Source organism: Colius striatus, chromosome 1 (assembly GCF_028858725.1).
Source record: "Colius striatus isolate bColStr4 chromosome 1, bColStr4.1.hap1, whole genome shotgun sequence".
NCBI lineage: Eukaryota > Metazoa > Chordata > Aves > Coliiformes > Coliidae > Colius > Colius striatus.
This window is the reverse complement of record NC_084759.1, coordinates 133,926,478-133,948,029: the sequence shown is the minus strand read 5'-3', so window position 1 is coordinate 133,948,029 and position 21,552 is coordinate 133,926,478. Positions and strand designations below refer to the sequence as shown.

Here is a 21,552-nt window from a genome sequence, read left to right as displayed (position 1 = left end):
GCAGCCTTTCCTCATAAGGAAGATGCTTCAGTCCCCTGATCATCTTGGTGGCCCTGCGCTGGACACTCTCCGGAAGTTCCCTATCCCTCTTGAGCTGGGGAGCCAAGAACTGGACACAGAACTCCAGACGAGGCCTCACCAGGGCAGAGTAGGGGAGGAGGAGAACCTCCCTCCACCTGCTGGCCACTCTCTTCTTGATACATCCCAGGATGCCATTGGCCTTCTTGGCCATAAGGGCACATTGGTGGCTCATGTTCAGTTTATTATCAACAACCACTCCCTCTGCAGAGCTGTTCTCCAGCAGGTCAGTCCCCAGCCTGTACTGGTGCATGGGATTGTTTCTCCCCAGGTGTAGGACTCTGCACTTACCCTTGTTGAACCTGATGAGGTTCCTCTCTGTCGAACTCTCAAGCTGGGCGACAGCTCACTGAAATCCTTGCATGCTATGTAACCATGACATTTATCTAGAATGCTGGAGATGAGTAAAATTTTCATGTTTGTACTTTTTAGGAATTGGGCTCCTTGAACCTTTCAAGGAACTCTAGCCACTATGCCACAGGGTGCACTGGACATGATGCATGCAGGGAATACAATGTCCCTGTACATAGTCTGTTGTGGAAGCAATTCCCTTTTCTCTTTCTTCCCTTTTCTCCCAGGGGCATAGGAATTTTTGTGGCAAGTAGGGGTCCTCTGTTTAAATTCAGACCAAATCAGCCAGAGAGGGCAGTGGTACCAAAGCATCTTTAAACCACCAGTATCAATAATTAATCTCAGGGAAAGTGTACAAGTGTCCTTCTGATGGCCCCTTGCTTTCAGTAACATTGCCTGCAAGAGTAGAAAATTTTGTTTCAAACATTAAAACAGTTGTGTTTTCTTATCTGATCCCCTTGTATATGAGAGAAATACAAATGGGTTTCAGTTGACCCAAAACTTTTTCTCCATGTTGATTTTGATTTAATGTCAGCACCAGAGGCTACGGTAACAATAAATCAGTTATCCGTGCAGCTGTAGAAAACCCTGCAATGAGAAAGTGGCAAAAACTCATGAAACCAAACAAGAATTAAAAAGGAGCCATTTTATAATTAGAAAATACTGTTGGACTTTCCTGAATATTGTCTTCTATCTAGCCACAGAGAAAGAACCAAAAAAACCACCCCAAACCAGCCTACTTTTATGCTCCCATTTGTTCCACACTTTCCAGGAACTTGAAAGTTCCTGCAAGTCACACATTACTGGAAGATTACACATTTTAATGATACTTAAAATACAAACTGCCTTCCCTGCAGAAAAATAAGTATGCAACATTCTTGTTTATCAGAGAGCATAGTGTAATAGCAAAAAACAGTGACTCATGCTTAAATATCCAGTTCTTTGAGAAATTTCCACTGTTTTGAAAATGCCACGATTCACCTGTATGAAGTCTTATTTCAAAGGTTCTGCAGTATTTTCTGCAAAAAGGTGCTGTTTCTCAAAAGACATCTGGCCACTCAGGTGAGACACTTGTCTATGAGCTCTAGTGAGTCTTCTGTTCTTCTCCCATAGTGATTTTAACTATGAGGTAGAGGACAAAGCATTCCTCGTGAGACCTTTCTCTTGTTCCACTGCAACTTCAATGAGCTCCCTAATCACATTCATTTCTCCCAGCTTCTAAAACAAAGCAAAAGGCACCCATGCCACTTATTTTCCATCTTTCTTCAACACTGCCCTTTTTCCTCCTTTTTTTTTCCTCTATTATCCCACCTTCCAGCAAACCCACAACCAACAACACCCTAGTAATTTTCAGGCATTTCCTTCCATGTAAACAGGAAGATGGCAAAAGAGGGTCCCTGACTGGAGGATGAGGTTATCTGTTATCTAGAATCCATATCTACACTTGCTTTCTGTTATTTCATCTAATGGAAGAACAATGTATGCTGCAATATCTAGTCCAAACCATCTCAAATACTCCATTCTTCTTTTCACTGCTCCCCCAAAACACCTAGAATTTGATGTTTTTTCTCTTCCCACATTAGTACTGTTAGTTCTCTGCCCACTCTTTAAAAACAGAAAAAAAGAAACTAATTTTATTTTGGTAAAGTGACTGTGTTGGGAAGCTGACTTACGTTCAGTGCTCCCCTTACATCTGTATACATGTGTGCAACTGACAATATAGGTAATCTTCTTGATGCTTGTCAGAAAAGAGGGTTTGGCCCTTTGTCCTTTCCCTAGCAATTAATTTTACTTCTCAGCCTTCATATCAATCATCTACCATAAAGCTACTAATACTGCTTCTACCAATGCCACCTGTTCTCCAGCTTTTACAACAGTTTAGCACCTTTACCTGCTATGAGTAGCACTGCCTTTGCCATCACATCCTATGTTGGCGGTCAGCATTTTGCTCTCTGTCCAAACCAAGACAACTGGTGTAATGGGAGAGAGGAAGGGGGTAAAAAAACCCATCCCAAATCCAAAACCAACCAAACCAACTCAGCAAAAACAGACATTCACTGAGATTTGAGTCTTTAACTTGTGCCTACGCTCACACAATCCTAGCTAAGCTGACAGTCTGGAAAGGAAATCAGAGAAGCGGTATGGTGGCACTCTAGAAGCAAACTTAATTAGATTAATTAATCAAGTAGCAAGTCAGCATTTTTCCCATCAGCAAATTTGATTCACCGTTCTCATTAGTTCAGTTGCTTTCAGCTACAATGATACCATTCAAACAAGAAATACATAGCAGCTGGCAACACTGCATCTCAACCTCATTGTCATCCCTGTGATGCTAAATGATCTTTTAAACTTCATTTGCTCAGTCCTAAAGCAATTTGTGTCATAGGACAGCCCAAGGACCATTCTTTATGCAGTGAATATAGAGTCTGGACCTCTGTCTTATCTGTCTGCAACAGGGACATGTAGCATGAGCTAGCTCATGGACTTTCACACGGTGTTAAACACAGTTTAAGCCTCCTCATTTAGCTGATAATTCTGACACTCAGCTTAACTCATTTTATTTTTTTGTCATGATTAAGAGTTGTCTTTTGATCGGGTCCCTGCCTAACTATGCAACTATAATTTTGTTGTAATTGTCTTTGAAATCTGGTAAATCGTTACTTTTCCACTTATTTTATGCAAAGATAGCATTTGCTCTCTGTGCTGTTAACATTTAATGAACAGTGATATTTAATATAATAGCCAGAGTATGATTCAAAGTGATCACCAAAACAGGACTAGACCAGTTTCAAAACTATTTAATAAACATCGCCACATTTGTCACATGTCTTGCATGACCTTAAAAACATGTCTGCAAAAGTGTCCAAAATTTTATCCAGCACATCTGCTCAGTATTTCTGAGAAATTTCTATTTCTCTAATGAAAATACTTTCTATTCCTTTTAATTTCACTTTACCCTGCAGAGCCAACACAACTTAGAGAGAGGGAGTTAGATCATCTGAATCCCTTTTATGTACCTCATCATCAGACTTCATTCGCAGTTTCCTCACAGTGATACCACTAAAAAACCAACAAAAAAATACAGAAATCTGTAGCTATCACCACCAGTCCAATGTAGCTTGTCAAAGAAAATTTTGCAGGCTGCTATGGAAGTCTGCCAATACACACCATGTTTTTTTCTTTTTATCTTCTTTTGAGGAAAAAAACCAAAACCAAAACCAACAACATGTTAAGGCTACTGCAGCTTTAAATTATCACTTACAAGCATGGGTCAATTAGAAACACAGAATCATAGAATGGTAGGAGTTGGAAAGACTTCAGTAACCAAAGTATGGCTGTATCTTTTTATGTCTGTTTTTGCGGACTTCTTTTATATTACAGAATGCAATTGCTGAAAGAGCAATTATGCCCTAAATGAGGCTAAAAGAGCTCTCTACTGGAGATTTTTGCAACGTAAGTCTGAAGTAATGCTGGTGAGCTCAATATCATGATTCCTGCTTGGTAGAGGAAGATGATGTTTCTATTTACAAAGCTGCTGTTTCTCTGTGTGCCTGGGCAGGTTTTTTTTGGTAATACTGACTTTCTGAATAAGAGAGAGAAAATAATTTTGGGGTATCTGTCTCTAGTCAAATATGCTCTGAGAAGGACAACAAGGATAATGAGGCCAGATGTGCTTAGGAGGATATCAGAAAGTGCACTGATAGGAAACATTTCCCATAGTGTAGAATATGAATAATTGTATTTCAAACTTACTGTCCTTCCTGTCTTGACTATAAGTTTTGGAAATAATCCAGACAATAGCAATACCTAGCTGGGAAAATCAGATCCATCTAAAAAACTCAGTTAAGTCTTGAACAGTGACATTTAACTATTGATGGAAATAAGCGGTATTGGAGATCACATCATTGTTCCCAACCATTGAAATCAAGCTCTAGTAAAATTTACATTATTTGCTTCTGTTCCAGTAAGATTCCTGTGTTTACTATTTAGAATGGGTTATCTCACAGGGGACTAGAAGGCACTATCATCAAAAAGCAGGTCTCTGTCATACCTAACATGTTTTGATGGCTTGGCACAATCTGTTCCAGAGATACTCAAATCAGAAGTTTATTTTTACTAAAAACCCATATCTGCCATCCTTCCTCATGCTGACAGTCCCCGATGACAAAAAGTCTTAGAACTGAGACCTGTACCTACCTTTCAACATCGATCGTACCTATACTTATCAAAGCACAATTTAACTTGATTTCGTCCAGCTCCTGCAGCCCCTCACAGCCATTCCCAAAAACACACACTCATCTGTGAGTGGTGCCTCTTATCTTGCTGTCAACTTAGTTAGATAACTGGATCCTTTGCTGGTGATTTGATATATTCAAATGTACTGTTGATTTCTTACAGTGTCAAAGGGCTGCCAGTTGTCTTTTTGACTGTTCATGAAAAAAAAAAGCTTAAATGCATCACTTAACTTTACAGTTGCGGACATCTGAATATGTCTTTTATCTTCTCAAAACAGGAAGTAGATATTTATACAGTGAAGACTGAAGAATTGTCATTTACTTCTGCATTCTGCCTCCAAATTCAGCGTAATGATTACATTCATGCCTTGGTTACTTATTTTAATATTGAATTTACAAAGTGCCACAAGAAGATGGGATTTTCTACAGGTAATCTGTATTTCTTTTCATTTCTGTTGTTATCAGTATATCAGTGCTATTGGTCAGATGGTACAGGAAGATTTACCATACCACTAGGTTTGAATTTCGGTGATGAAAATTGTCCTCCTCCAAAATGAGGAGGTAAGCAGGATGGGGAAAGGACAGCTGCTTGGCAAAAACAGAGGCAAGACGTCATAATGGCTACCAAGCTTATAGCTCAGAGGGAATTATAACAGAATCACAGGGGTTGGAAGGGACCTCTAGAGATGATCTAGTCCAAACCCCCTGCTAAAGCAAGTCCAGCTAGATCCGGTCACACAGGAACATGTGCAGGTGGGTTTTGAAAATCTCCAGAGAAGGAGATTCCACAGGAGCTTGTTCCCATTACCTGTTGTATCTAAATTCCGTATCAAATTTCTCAGACAGGAAATTGTCTCAGTGAGAGATAGTAGCTCTGCATCCTAGTTTCCCCCAAAACTTGCTTGTCTCCATGTTTAGAGCAAAACCATTACTTTTTTCAAAGATATAACCATATGCATACTGTTTATATTCATTGGCGCTAACAACCCAAATGAGAAACTCTAACTTACCTTGGTGAGCAAATATTTAAAGGAATACCTCCATTCCTATATGGCATCATTTTCTTAGTGAATAAATCAGCCAACATTGCAAGAAATGTAAAAAACTCATGACTACTTTAATGACAAGAATAATAAATTACAGCTCAAACAGGTGTAAATGGCTCCTGCCTTCCCAGGTGCTCTCAAGCTTTGACATTTTTTATTTTAGAAGCATAGTGATATAGATGATGTTATTTGGTATTTCATATTCTTATGTTTTTCAATAACTGTGTTTCCCTGTATATTCTATAAATGTGTTATACTATGTTATTTCCCACATTATGATAGGCATCAGTATGTGCTAGGAAACAAAGTGGAGCTAGAGAGACATGAAGCATCCATGAAGCACTTTGATATCTTGAAGTGCTAATATTTCTGAGTTTAGTTTTAGGCATTTTTTTTTTCCAAAGAAGGCTGATTTTTTTATTCATCAGAAGGCAACCCATTAATCTTTTCTAAAAGGTAATATAGTCAAACCTCCAGCTTTCTATAAAAAAATAGCTTTGAGTGAAAGGTGTAATTACTGTATTATGATGCTAACTGAAACCTGCCTTAGTAAAGGAGGTCTACTTATATTGCCAGAACTACACAAAAAGTCTTTTATATATCTTTGAGAATGTGGCTTCATCTGCAAAGGAATAATTAAATGCGTTTCTGGTTTATGAACATACATGTTTAAAAAAATCCATTGAATATAAATATTTGATTTATGTTTTCGAGTCATATGTGTCTCATCGGTAAGTCTGTCCCTCAAACCCAAATTTTTCTTGACTCTCAGACATCTCAGTCAATAAGCATCAAGAGTGGCATGGAAAAGGACCTATTATGTTATTGTGAGGAATTGTTTGTCTGCAGAGCAGACATAGACTCACCCAAGTACCCAAGTAGCAAAAAGGCAGCTGGGGTAAGGACTTTCTTGACTCTTCTTGCCTCTTGGATGTATGGAATAGAGGGCTCACTCAGGCACTTAGAAATGTTCTGCAAGACCACCACAGGTGGTGGTCTTGGAAGTTAAATTGCATTAGGGTGAAAGCCTAGAACAGATATCAAGTTTGGCATGGTGTTTTTCTTACAGAGAGGTTTTGCAGACCCATCTCAACTTGCAAATGTATGTACAAAGTATTTTGTGCCTACCTGTCATTAAAAAGATTGGAAAGGAGTCACAATCTCCAGTATTTCTGAACCTCCATCAAGGAATGGGGTTCATCAGCAGTGCTTGAAAACCTAGCTTCTCAAAGCTAGCTGTAAGGTCCCACAGGCTGCTACTTCAGAGGGTCTGAATGCTTAGTCATACACATTTTAGGTCCCTTTCAGCTTTCATGGCTTGACCTTTTTCATCATTTTTTTCTGCAGCTAGATCTCTCAGCTACTGGTAGTTCAGCCTCCTTGGAGGCTTGCTTGGAGAGGCTTCTTATGTCTCCAAATTCTGTCTCCTGTCACTTGGCAAAGGCTACATTTCTCCTATTGAATGTTTTTCTTTACTTTACTCACAATTCTCTGAACATCTTACTTCAGTAACTAACTTCTCCATCAGTCTGTATGGACCACCAAATAAAAAAGTTTGGATGTCTTTGCATGCAAACGATGAAGAGCTGGTATCCAGATATCCATGCAAAGTCAGATTCTTACAGTTTTCAAGTCCATGTTCAAGTTTGTGTGGTTTTGACAAAGGCTTCTTATAGAGCCAGAGTTCACTCTGTCTTCTTTTGATGCAAATGAGGCAACAGCCATATCACCAGTTACTACAGATCCAGGGACCACTCTGAACCTTGGGGAAGTCCAATTGGTTGTGACTCATTCACACAGTACTTAGTCCAAGGTTTCCTTTGGGTCCCATTTGGTGCCTCTCTAATCCCAAACTGGGAGGAGCGTCGGCTGAAGAGAAAGGGCTGCCATTTATCAAGATGTACACATGTGCAAAATGGGTTGATGAGGAGCTTATAAAGTTCAGAAAAGCCACATACAAAGTCTTTCAGCTAAGATCAAACAACTCTGTGCTTTTGCTTGGGCCAAATTAACTTTGTTGGGAAAGATTCTGGTGAGCAGCAAACTCAATGAGTCAGAAGTATGCCTTTGCAGAAAATTTGACCAATCATCCTGACCTGTAGTAGGCTGAGGAAAGTGGTTCTCTGTCTCTATTCAGCACATCATGATAATGTAGGTACTGAATATGTTATTCTATAAAAAGGTCACTTGACCATCTGTAACTGAAGGAATTCACACCGCTGTCTAGAAAAATGGTCTAGATTCTCAACTAGTGTCTGTTGGCAAAACTCTACTGAAGTCAGTAGTATATCCAACTTAGAATATTCAAGGATATTGAGGACGTGAGGAACCACCACTTCACTGGTATGTCATTTTTTTTTAATTATGAAAAAAATAAGTGTATTATTTGGAGTGGACTTGAAGACGCGTGCCTACATTATACACATACCTTGTTGATAATGGACAAGTTTTGTCAGATTTTTCCAAGGAAGTTAGCTCCGCATGTATATGTACCAATGTAGCAGTTAGGATTTAAGTTCAGTTCTGTTTTGGTTTAACTTATTCTCAGTTAGAAATTTCATAGAGGCATGTCCAAATGGAAAATAGATTTTGAATCTGAACACCTGCAACAATATCACTCCATTTAGCAATTGAGATTGAGTCAACACAGTAACTGACAAAAGTTCATTCTATCAGTCTTCTGATTCTAGAATTTTGAAAAAAACAAAACCTGTTAGGAAATCCTTTCGTAAGTTTTTTTAAAAGGCTTCATTATTTCCCACCACAAAAAGTTTCTAAAACCAAATATTTTAAAAAATATTTATGTTGAAATGAAAATGAAATGTTGAAACGTTTTATTAAACAGTGTTAAGATATTATTAGCATGATTGCATACATTTCTCTTAGAGGAACCTCCTGAGGTTCAACAAGGACAAGTGCAGAGTCCTGCATCTGGGAAAGAACAACCTCCTGCACCAGTACAGGCTGGGGGTCAAACTGCTGAAGAGCAGCTCTGCGGAGAGAGACCTGGGAGTCCTGATTGATAATAAACTAAATATGAGCCAGCAATATCCCTTGTGGCCAATGGCATCCTGGGAAGCAATCAAGAAGAGTGTGGCCACCAGGTCAAGGGAGGTTCTTCTCTCTCTCTACTCTGCCCTGGTGAGGCCTCAATCTGGAGTCCTGTGTCCAGTTCTGGGCTCCTCAGCTCAAGAGGGACAGAGAAGTGCAGGGCCACCAAGATGATCAGGGGTCTGGAACATCTTTCATACAAGGAAAGGCTGCAGGAACTGGGGCTGTTTAGTCTGAAGAAGAGGAGACTGAGGGGTGATCTTATTAACATTTATAAATATGTAAAGGGTGGGTGTCAGGAGATTGGGACATCCCTTTTTTTCTATAGTAGATAGTACAGGACAAGGGGTAATGGGATGAAGCTGAAACACAAAAAGTTCCCCTCAAAGACAAGAAAAAACTATTTGACTGTGAGGGAGCAGTGGCACAGGCTGCCCAGAGGGGTTGTGGAGTCTGTTTCCTTGGAGATCTTCAAGACCCACCTGAACATGTTCCTATGCGACCTGGTCTAGGTGACCCTTCTTCTGCAGGGGGGTTGGACTAGATGATCTCTAAAGGTCCCTTCCAATCCCTACCATTCTATGATTCTATGATTCTATGACTTGGCCCATGTCTGCATCAAGACAGTGATTGGGGCAACAAACATAAGAAAGATAAATTTATTGGAGGCTTTTTTGACAAGTCAGGAAGTTTCTGAACTAGTACAGCTCTCATGTTCCAAGATGCTCTTTACCTCAATAATGAACCGATACAAATTCATTAGGTACTACTAAAATATTTGATTGAAATCAGAAATAAAAACAAGTAAAATAAAAACCTGTAATAGCAGAAGGTTATCAAAATATTCTGCTAAGCACGACTAGAAATTAATTTACACTAGTATTCATCTTTGGGAAATTGCCCATAACATATGGCTTTGAAAAGTCAAAAAACAGGTCAAGGTGCAAGTATTCTTTCACCAGCTTCTATAAAATCTGCTGTCCTGGGATCATGAGTCAAAAGTTTCATCTGTGACACTGTGATTAATCGTTTTTGATGAACCTTTCTTTCATGCTTTTGTCTAATTGCTTTTTGAACTAACTTCAAGACTTTTGACTTTCAAAGCACTTAGTGGTACAGATTGAATGTGTGTGGGTTGAAAGGAAAGCCTTAAAAAAGTGCCTATTGTGCCCAGAAACCCTCTTTGTGGAATCCTTCTTGATGGTGTGATACATATGTGAGATATTCCAGTAAAAATCAGAACACAGCCCACTATGTGTTGTTGTAAAGCATGTTTGCTAATAATACACAAGTTAAAGCATTCTGTGAGAAGAAAGGCTTTTTTCAATTGTTCCCAAGTCTTAATTTGATTTGTTAGACAAAAATGAAATTTCTGTAAATAATACCCATCTATATTTTTTAGCACCTGATGCTCCCTATACTCACTGGAAGCAAACTGTCTTTTACTTAGAGGACTATTTAACTGTAAGACGAGGAGAAGAAATCTATGGGACTATATCCATGAAACCAAATGCAAAAAATGTGGTGAGTCATCATCAGTGATTCCAATTCCAACTCTATTGATCACCAACTGTAATCAACAGTAAATAAAACGCATATAAGTAAAACAGTGAGAATGCTAAAGGCTCTAAATTAATGTTTATTATTAAGACTTCTAGTCACAGCTTCACCAAAGCTGGTGACAGTGATAACGCTGTGCTAATGTTACAGAACTCAGCTTGCAAACAAGCTAGCATGGGAAGGAAGAACTGATTCAAGTACATCAGCCAATCACCTACCCCCTGAGCCATCTTGGCTCACATTTTGTGACACAAGTAGGCAAGAGTCTGTCCATACTGTCACTAAAATAAGTGGTGAGTTCTCTTCTGCCAACACAGGATGATCAAGAGTAAATACTTCGGTTCCACATCTATAGCCAGATTTCCCACTCAGTGCCAAGAACTCTCCATTAGGAAACTAAGTAACAGATTTCAGCTAAATGTCAGAATGAACTCACTGATCAAATGTACTTGAACCCATTAATCAAGTGATAGGGTTGTTTAAAAATTGTGCCTTTCCACAGAAAATACAGGTGTCTTATTTAAGACTAAAGCTAAAGTATGATGACTGTCACACTGTCATGACTGTTGAAAAATTCCTCAAATTCTGTGCTATGATCTAAATTCCGCTAAAAGTATGTCAGTTATTCAGTGCTGGTTTTAATTTGTAAGGAGATTATGGTCTGGTGGACAGTTCAAACCTAGGAGATAACATGAGAAGTATGGCTTCTGGAAGAAACAGTGGCACCATTTTCTGCCAAAAACCTTGAGCAGAACCTCTTAGTTTTCTATTACAACATACAGCCATTAAAATAACATGGTTATAATACATCTATGCACTTATAATTGTTAAAAACTTAACATTTCATTGCCTTGGTTTTTTGCATTATTTTTCCTTTTTTTGTACCAAATACAGATTGGAAATGGTTTTCATAGTAGTGTTTATACAGGGGAAGAAATAAACACAAAATAAGTATGACATTAGACAAACACATTCATTCCTGAAGCTACTGCTTGCTGTAAAAGTAGATGAAAATAGTCTCTTTCCCACCTTTATATTATCCTTGAGACTGGAATAGTTTATTTTGGGTTGACTGTATCAATTTTTATTTGAGAGAAAAATGAAGAAATATTTCAAATTTATTGGCACAGCAGTAACCACCTGAATGCTGATTCAGGCGCTAAATTAATGTGCTCTTGATAGCTACCTTAAGACCACTTATTCTTCTGAAACATGAAGCCTTTCAAGTCTGTAAAGAGCTTTCTTTTGTAGGGCTGTGTAATGCCTCTTTCAAAAAACATGTTATTATAAAACAAAGAATGACTGAGTGCTTCTTTACAATGGGAAGTTTACTAAGTCTATTCTGGAATAGTGTGAAAGACCTTTACCCTAGCTTAAGGGCATCTCAAAGGGGGATGCTCTTCTAAAATCGTTATAGAATATGTATGATAGCACAGCATTTCAGAAGCTTCCTAGTTGTAACCAGGACACTAAATCAGCTTTAAGAATATACAAATATGCCCTAAACATAGATTGTATCGTGAATGCTATTACACATCTTATATCCTGCTTTTTCAGTGTTAACAGCAGTTAAAAGAAGTCAGAAACCACAGTAGACATCTCTTGAATCTGCAGGTCTTTCCAACCTGAGCAATGGTAACTGAATTCATACACTAAACTTACCATCTTACTTATATGTTACATTTAAATCTTTTTACAGCGTGACCTGGATTTCACAGTAGACTTGGATTTTAAAGGACAGCTATGTGAAATGTCAGTATCTAATGACTACAAAATGCGCTAGCAAGAAACTTTTCAGAGAGATGAAATGGAGAATCTTATCAAGTCCTCAACTGCTGAACTTCAAGCTAGGAACAACTGTTCACACGATTACTATATTAAACACTAGAATGTTTACTCTGGTGAAAGTGGTAACCTGATCCTTTGTGGAGATAGTGCATGGAGCTGGGATCCCACTGTACAGTATACAGAACTGTAGCTTTTGTCAAACATAGGAAAAACAAGCAATGGTCTTGAGTGTTCTAGCTAACTTTAGAATGGCAGAAGATGCATATACAAATTGTAATACTGTGAATTTCTGGTTCTTCCAAGCTTTGCATGTTAAAGATGATTAGGACAGTTTTCTCACTATGAAAGACCATTACAGCACATTACTGTGATAGTATTATTTGACATATTCAATATAAATGAATATATATATTGTACATGAGAAAAAATGTCATATCATAATAGGAACTTTTCGTGATTATTTAATTCTCATTATGCAGTTCTTGAAAGATAATGATGTGATACCATTCTATTAACTGTCCAAACTTAAAGTTTTGGTGCAAAGTGTAGACAAGAGCTGGGCATTTACAGAACGTTTAACAGCTAACTTTTTTAATGTCCTCTGGAAAATGTGGACCGTTTGTTGTAAAATTCACGTTCACAACTGGGTGTCTGTCAGAGCTTAAAAAAACATAGCTTTCTATCCTTGAAAATATTCTGTGGTGAGTTTTTATAGCTGGATTTTGCATGAGACCTTCTGAGATCAGACATCTAATATTTAAATGTGAGTAATGCAAAGTCTCTGAAATGCTGGGTAATTCATGTTTCTTAGCAATGCCATAGTTATTTGCAAAATACTATTCTCAAGAGTACAGTGCTTTGCAGGAACAAGCTAATGTCATTAAAAAATGTCTGTGGCTTCTGATATTACTAAGATGTCTGTAGGTTCCCCATCCCCTTACACTCCTTGTTTTTCTTACAATATCTCCTGCTTATACATGATATACTAGCTGCTTATAATTCTTCATATGTAAGTATCAAGTCTTTTTACTATATGAATGTTGACCATTTAATCACATGTAATTTGTCAAGAATTTCATTCTTGGTCCTATATATCCCTTTTCCAGTCTGTCTGGAAACAGTCAGTAAACCATATTCCATCATATACTGGATGAATCTGAGTAGGTTTTTGCCTAAAAATATCTTTTAAATCATCTGCAAATAAAACATACTTGAAGATGTATTTTGCCAGTATTTGCCAACTTTTCACTTTTTAGAAACTATTTCTATTGGTTTTCTCTTCACAAAAACGGTACAGTGCCTCCATTTTCTTATGATCTAAAGATTATGGTCTAAGGATTATATCACATGGTATCTATGTAGAATGAAATTAAACTAATTCAGCCATGAAAGATACCATTTGCAGTGTAGTTCACTGTTTTAAAGCACTTTAATTTTCTTGAAATGAGGATGACAAACTTTCCTCATGACTAGGATTTTATCTGTCAAATATTGCTGTCATTTTCAAGGAATCAGTTCATAGCTAGATCAAATACTCTTTGGTAATGGCTCAGAACAGAAAAAACTCTAGAAGTCCCTTTCTGTTAACACTTCTGTGATTCTAGGACTTTAAGGTAAGGAATTCTACCAAATTTTTTCTCAACTCCTTCTATTTATATGCTCAATGCTTTCATCTTCTCCTTTGGCAGTAATCATTGAGCTGAATATAACTGAAAGCAGAAAGATTACAAATTACCAAAAAAAACCTAACAGATAATCCATAAGGCTTTGCCTTTACTGAGAATGTGTCAATTTTGCCTGACAAGAAGAAGCAAGCAGAGATAACTTGATCAGAACAGCTTTGTTACCCATTATTATTATTTGAGTGGTATTTTAAGCATTGCTATGTACTGTCCTTTCTGCCTCATCTTTCACCTAATGACTTTGAAATGTAGGTCTCTCTTCAACAGTGGCCACCTTGCCTTCTTACTACCAGGCCACTGATTATCAAAGCTTTGCATTAAAAAACTAATGACAAAATGAGTGCTGACATCTGAAACACAACTATGTTTAAAGTTTTCCTTACCACTAACAGGAAAAGATAATGAGCTGAGGACAGAGCATGAGAAAGAAACTGAAATACAGTATTTATACAAAAGGCTATCCCTTGTTGAGTAACAATACAGCACTGGAGAAAAGAGAAAGCAGGTTGCCTGTGGCTTGATTTAATCTTAAGCCAAAAGTATTAAAAATTATCAGGGATTGTCCTGTCACTTGAATCACAAAGGTGCAATCAAAAAACCTAGATATTGAGCTTGCCTGTAAATAGCATAGTGTGCAATTCCACTTGCAGTGCTTGTAGGATTAGAGAGGTAGTCCTTAATGGTAAGAGGGACATTCAATGTTCCCAAGATTATAGTATAGTATAGTATAGTATAGTATAGTATAGTATAGTATAGTATAGTATGATTCTATTCTCACATGCATTTCTTATTCACAGCACCAACTAAACCTTGCCAGATGTTATTAATAAGTTTCACAGGTTTGGTTTGGTTTATGTGAGGCTTTTTCTGTGGACCTTCCTAAGTGCAGAATTAGGAGTTGTAGAGCCTTTTTATATTGTCTTATACTTGTATGTATGTGGTTGTATTGGTCCATAATGTAGACAGGAATATTACCTGAGACAGCATGTTTTCACTACAGAGCTAGCTTGAAGGACCTTCTCAGAGATAATTCCTTACAGATTTGATTGTAAATAATCAAAAAATTCCCTTCAATTAGAAGGGAATTATATAAAAACTACATAGTTTTCTTTGTATATAATCATTAACAAATCCCACTTTAAGAAGACAATCTGTCACTTTCCTTTACCTGTAAAATACAACCCACACATACTGCTTGCAACAGAGGACAATCTGTGTGTTGTATCATCAGTAACATCAAGTACTGTGCATACTGATAGATGTAACATGTCATAGAATTATAGAATGGTAGGGGTTGGAAGGGACCTTTAGAGATCATCTAGTCCAAGCCCCCTGCAGAAGCAAGTCAACCTAGGTCAGGTTGCATAGGAACATGTTCAGGCGTGTCTTGAAGACCTCCAAGGAAGGAGACTCCACAACCTCCCTGGGCAGCCTGTGCCAGGGCTCTATCACACTCAAAGTAAAATAGTTTTTTCTTATATTTAAATGGAATTTTTGGTGTTCCAGCTTCATCCGATTACCTCTTGTCCTGTTGCTAGATACCACAGAAAAAAGGGATGCCCCAACGTCCTGACACCCTGACATTTAGATATTTGTAAATATTAATAAGAAACCTCCTCAGTCTTCTCTTTTCTAGACTAATCAGCCCCAGTTCCCGCAGCCTTTCCTCTTATGAAAGATGTTCCAGACCCCTAATCATCTTGGTGGCCCTGTGCTGGACTCTCCCCAGAAGTTCTCTGTCCCTCTTGAGATGAGGAGCCCAGAACTGGACACAGGACTCCAGATGAGGCCTCACCAGGGCAGAGGAGAGGGGGAAAAGAACCTCTCTTGACCTGCTGGCTACACTCTTCTTGATGCATCCCAGGATGCCATTGGCCTTCTTGGCCATGAGGACACATTGCTGGCTCATGTTCAGTTTATTAGCCAGTTTATTATCAATCATAGGCTCCTAGGTCTCTCTCTGCAGAGCTATTCTCCAGCAGGTCGACCCACAGCCTGTACTGGTACATGGGATTGTTCCTTCCCAGATGCAGGACTCTGCACTTGCCCTTGTTGAATCTTATGAGGTTCCTCTCTGCCCAACTCTCAAGCTGGTCAAGATCCTGCTGAATGGCAGCACAGCCTTTCGGGGAATCAGCCAGTCCTCCCAGTTTGGTGTCATCAGCGAACTTGCTGAGGGTACACTCTGTCTCCTCATATAGATCATTGATGAAGATGTTGAACAAGACTGGTCCCAGAACCGACCCCTGTGGAACTCCACTGGCCACAGGCCTCCAACTCGATTCTGTGCCATTGATCATCACACTCTGGGCTCTGTCATTCAGCCAGCCAGCTGTCATTCAGATGTCTCTGTGATCAGAATGTGCTCAGACATTTTTGTTTTTTAAAAAAAATGTATATAACACTCTAAGAATGACTTACAGATTTACAGAAAGTTTTTACAGAGAAAGTAACACAGTTGCAATTTCAAATTACAAAGCCCCTGCTTTCATTGGTAACCACGCTTTTCTCTTGCAAGCAGGAGTAGCAGGAGAGAAGAATGAGGAGGGTGGTGAAGCAGGAATGCACCAGAGCAACCTACCTCTGATCGGTTTTTCCATTCCCTGGTTTGGATGGAGTCAGGGGCTCAGAACTCCTTTCTCAGCTGAGTTAAGAGCAGATCACTTCAGCTACAGGCAATAAAGCCAGCTATATATGGAGAGGATGGTTGGGGGTCGTGGAGGGAAGGTATCCAAAATGCCAAAGGGGCAGCAAAACAGAATAGCTGGAGCTGGAGTTATTTTGCTGTAGAACGTCACAGAATTTTAGAGTAATTTGTAATGGGAAAGACTTCTGCAAGTCTTTAGTCTAACCACCTCCTCAAAGTAGGGCTAACTTCAAAGCTAACTCATGTTGCTCAGGGGCTTGTCCAGGCAAGTCCTAAACATTTGATAGAATCATAGAATGGTAGGATTTGGAAGGGACCTTTAGAGATCATCTAGTCCAAACCCCCTGCCGAAGCCGGTCCACCTAAATCAGGTCACACATGTCCGCATGGGTTTTGAAGACCTCCGGAAAGGAGACAGAGATTTCTGAGAAGAGAGATTCCCCAGCCTGTATGGGCAGTTGTTACAGTGCTGTGCTTATCTTATAAGGAAGGATTTTGTGTTCAACCGGAATTTCTCTTTTCAGGACTGATGGGTCTAGTTCTTTTACTATTTGCCCCTGAGAAGAGCTTGTCTCAGTCTTCACTGTTACTCACTGTTAGATAATGGAAGACACAACTAGTTCCCACATTAGTCCCCTCATTGTAGTCCCTCTCTTTCCTATACAGCTCTTGATTGCATCCTAGCCTGTCACACGAATTACACCACCTGTCCACCTGTAAACCCTCCCATCTTTTTTCCTAACAGAGGCTAGGTATATATTGCTGCTGTTATACAGTGCTTAACAAATATGTTTAAGGGTTTTGCAAAGAGTGTAACTTCAAGGGTCACTAATTAAAAAGAACTTCAGGTTCTTTTGCCAAATTGTGTTGGTGGCATGGAGGACACTTTGAAAGTAATTTTCAGCTTGGCATATGAAGCATAAATTTATGCCAGTGTGTGCACTTGACTAGGTTGAAAGCCAGGTGATTTATTTTGTAATAGACATTAAGCATTCACAGACTAATTCCAGCTGGATAAGTAGATTTTCAGACTTTTTTTGAAATGTTTCCATTCAATCTTTCTCAGAGATCATCTCAGATGTTAATCTCCAAAGCACACAGGCACGCGGGAGGAAGACAAATCTTTAAGATCATATCTAAACTTCCTAAAAATGGTCTGAATTTACATCACTTACAAATCTGTTTAAAAAACAACTAAAGAAACCTGATTTTTCATATCTGTTATGTTTCTTTTCTTATAGTCTCATTGTAAATAAGAAGAAAAATCCCCACATTAGTTTATATTAATTTTTCATATATTGTATTAGAATAAAGAGGACGTAAATCATCAGCTAGAGGTTCCACAGAATATTGCATAGTGGGGTGTTTCTGCAAAGTATGATCATTGAGGTGAGATACAGCAATACTCTGCCTATAGGCAACAAAACTGTTCCCTGAAAATAGCTGCTGTTTCTGGGGATAGACACAAAAACTCTAAAAAAGACACAGCTGAGACAGAGAAAATAGATCACTGCTCACAGATGAGTGCTAAAGCAAAGCACCTGTCTTTTAGTAAAAAAATTATTAGAGTATCCAGATACTGATGAAAGGAAAGAAAAAGGGGTTTTTTAATAATCTCAAAAAAACATTACAATCTCTGCTGTTCTCTTTATTTGTCTTTCCAGGTACTGATACAATTTCCCTGGCTCCCTTTCTTTTCCTTTTCTTAGTATGTTTGATATTTTTTTCTAATTCTTCAGTGGAAATAAAATTAGAGATAAGTGATGACATAAACAACATGAAGATAGCACTTATTGAAAAAGCTACGCTGTGATTGTGAAACAGAAAGAAACCATATTAGCTTTGAGTTGACAACTACAATCAAAAATCAGTCTTACTTCCTCACAGAATGTACAAGTTTGAGCTACAATCCAAGCAATTTATTTGAATTATCAAATATGACCTTTTAGAAGCACAGCAGTCAGCAAAATCAAGCCTGTGCTGACCTCTGAATCCTTATGTGGAAAACAGAATATTCTCTTTTGCATTTCAGTTCTGTGCTTTCTATCTAGCCATTTCCATTTACTCAAATGAAGCATCAGCATTTCCAGTACACACAGCCTTAGAACAAGAACAAGACTCCTGTGTTAAGGTCACAACAGAACTTAATCAAAAGCCATACATGCCATACCATTTTGAAGCAGAAATATGAAATGACAATCCAAAAAGGCATACAATAATATTATATTAATAGTAAGTTGCAATGCTGAGCAGTTAACAGTACTTTATCATCATAATGACATACTTTTCACATTATTGGCATAACAATGTCATTAGCTAATGAGAACCGATTAAAGCAAAAACTAGTTATTTCCATAATTGTCTGATTATCCTGTAATTGCTATTATCACCACTGACAGAGCACCTCAGAAAAAAATAGCTCACTATTTTGCTTGCTTTCCTATGGGTTGACTGCACAAAGGCAAGCAACATAAGTGGTGTGTGAATCTGAAACACCAGCATGTGGCAAATAACATTTATATATCAAATAGATAACAACAAAACACATGATAACAGATTTTGAGCTATGAATTAAGGCTATGGAACTGTCAGAATTCAATATTTGAATATTATGTAGAGTCAGAATTTCATAAGCCAGGAAATATCACCAAGCTCTTGAGAACATCTTGACCAACCCCACTGCTTGAAGTAGGACAAGCTGGAGCAGGTTGCCCAGGACCCTTTTCAGTTGGCTTTTGAATATCTTCAAGGATGGACGCTCAACAACCTCTCTGGGAAAACAATTCCAATGTTTGATTACCTAAACAATAAAAAAGTATTTTCTTATGTTTCATGTGTTTTAAATTGTGCCTGAAGCCTCTTATCCTGTCACTGGGCACTCCTGAGAAGAGTGTAGCGGCCTCCAACACACTGTCCCCTTCTGTTTAGGGGACTGGTAAGACCACAAAGCACTCTGCCATCCAATTATCTAACCTGTACTTTGTCATTTTGTCAATGAGGACGTGGTGGGACACTAAAGCCTTATAGAAGTTGAAAAAAACAATACCCATGACTTCCCTCATCCACCAAGGTATAGCCATCTCATTGCAGAAGCTATCAGTTGGTACCACAATGTCATGGTTTTGCCCAGCCGGAGCAAAGGGGAAGAAAACCGCGACTCCTCCCGCTCCCCCTCCCAATGGAATGCGGAGGGGATCGGAGAGGGAGAAAAAAAAAAGTAAAAGAGCCCGCGTAAGTTGAAATAAGAACAGTTTACTGGGGAAAACTGAAGAGGAACAACTATAACAAAGACAAGGGGATATTACAAAGAAAACTGGTGAGCTCACCAATTGAGACCCGACCTAAGTGACCGCTCCGGACCTCTGCCCCCAGAAGAGAGCTTCTTCTGGCCAGCCCCCACCTATACACTGGGCATGACAGTTAGGATGGTATCAAATACCTGCTGGCCAGTCTGAGTCAGCTGTTCAGGCTGTGCGCTTTCCTGGTTCCTCACGGGAATTCACTCTATCCTGGCTCAAACCAGGACATTCCACCCCTTATTCTATACCATCTACACGTCATGTCTAGGTTTACACATCATAATCATCTACACATACATAACACAGAGCAACTATAGGAATCGTGACATTCAACAGCTATCATTATACAACTTAATTCACGGGTTATTCTCACCCAGAATCAAATTCCCTTGAATTGGGTCTTCCCATCCTTGCACATCACCCACCAAGTACACCCAGGTCCCTGAGCAAAAATAATCCCACGGAAGGGTTTGCCTTTACCTGAGGCAGGACACACCCAGATTGCCTTCCCTAACATGTCTGTTTTATGTACCACAGGGACTTTGTCCCCTTCTACAATATGTAAGGGTTCTGATTGGGCAGGGCCAGATTGATTGACAGATCCTCTAGAGTTGACTAACCAGGTGGCCTTTTCCAAGTGTGTATTTCAATGTTTGAAAGTTCCACCTCCCATTGCCTTCAGTGTGGTTTTTGATAACCCATTGTATCTCTAAACTTTTCCTGAGGCTGGTGCATGATAGGGAATATGATAAACCCATTCAATGACATGCTCTTTGGCGCAGGCATCTATGAGGTTGTTTCTGAAGTGTGTCCCATTGTCTGACTCAATTCTTTCTGGGGTGCCATATCGCCAGAGGACTTTCAAGGCCCTGAATAGTGTTCCGGGCGGTGGCATGAGCCACAGGATGTTTCCAACCATCCTGTGGTTGCCTCCACCATTCTGAGCACATGGTGTTTGCCTTGGCGAGTCTGTGGCAGTGTGATGTAATCAATCTGCCAGGCCTCTCGTATTTATATTTCTGCCATCGTCCACCATACCATATGGGCTTCAACCGTTTGGCTTGTTTAATTGTAGTACATGTCTCACAGTCATGGATAACCTGTGCAATAGTGTCCAAGGTGAAGTCCACCCCTCGATCACGAGCCCATTTATAGGTAGCATTTCTGCCTTGATGACCTGAGGTATCATGGGCCCATCGAGCTAAAAATAACTCCCCCTTATGTTGCCAATCCAGATCTATCTGAGAAATCTTAGCAGCCTTGTCAACTTGCTGGTTATGCAGATGTTCTTCCATGGCCCACTTTTTGGGTATGTGAACATCTACATGGCACACCTTCACAACTAGTTTCTCCATTCGAGCAGCAATATCCTGCCATAGCGGAGCAGCCCAGATGGGTTTGCCCCGTCGTTGCCAGTTGTTCTGTCTCCATTGCTATAGCCATCCCCATGGAGCGTTTGCCACCATCCACAAATCAGTGTAGAGGTAGATCCTTGGCCATTTTTCCCATTCAGCAATGTCTAAAGCCAACTGGATGGCTTTTACCTCTGCAAACTGACTGGATTCACCCTCTCCTTCTACAGCTTCTGAAATTTTGCGTAGGGGACTCCATACAGCTGCCTTCCATCTCCGATGCCCTCCCACAAGCCAACAGGACCCATCAGTAAACAGGGCATACCACTTCTCATCTTCTGGCAGTTCATCATACGACGGGGTCTCGTCAACATGTGTCACCTTCTCTGGTGATATTTCACCATCTTCACACTCTGGCCAGTTTGTTATCACCTCCAGGATCCCAGGACAACTAGGCTTCCCT

At 39.3% G+C, this 21,552-nt stretch overlaps 1 protein-coding gene across 1 annotated transcript in view; it reads left to right on the top strand.

Annotated features, from left to right (window-relative positions):
• The window catches only part of PRMT8 (protein arginine methyltransferase 8), a 48,982-nt gene extending 36,529 nt beyond the window's left edge, over positions 1-12,453 (top strand). The window contains exons 8-10 of the mRNA XM_061988831.1: positions 4,943-5,093; positions 10,164-10,285; positions 12,021-12,453. Coding sequence (XP_061844815.1) covers positions 4,943-5,093; positions 10,164-10,285; positions 12,021-12,104 — 357 coding nt within the window. The 3' untranslated portion in view covers positions 12,105-12,453. The remainder of the gene's footprint in view (positions 1-4,942; positions 5,094-10,163; positions 10,286-12,020) is intronic.
• Positions 12,454-21,552: the final 9,099 nt, after the last annotated feature.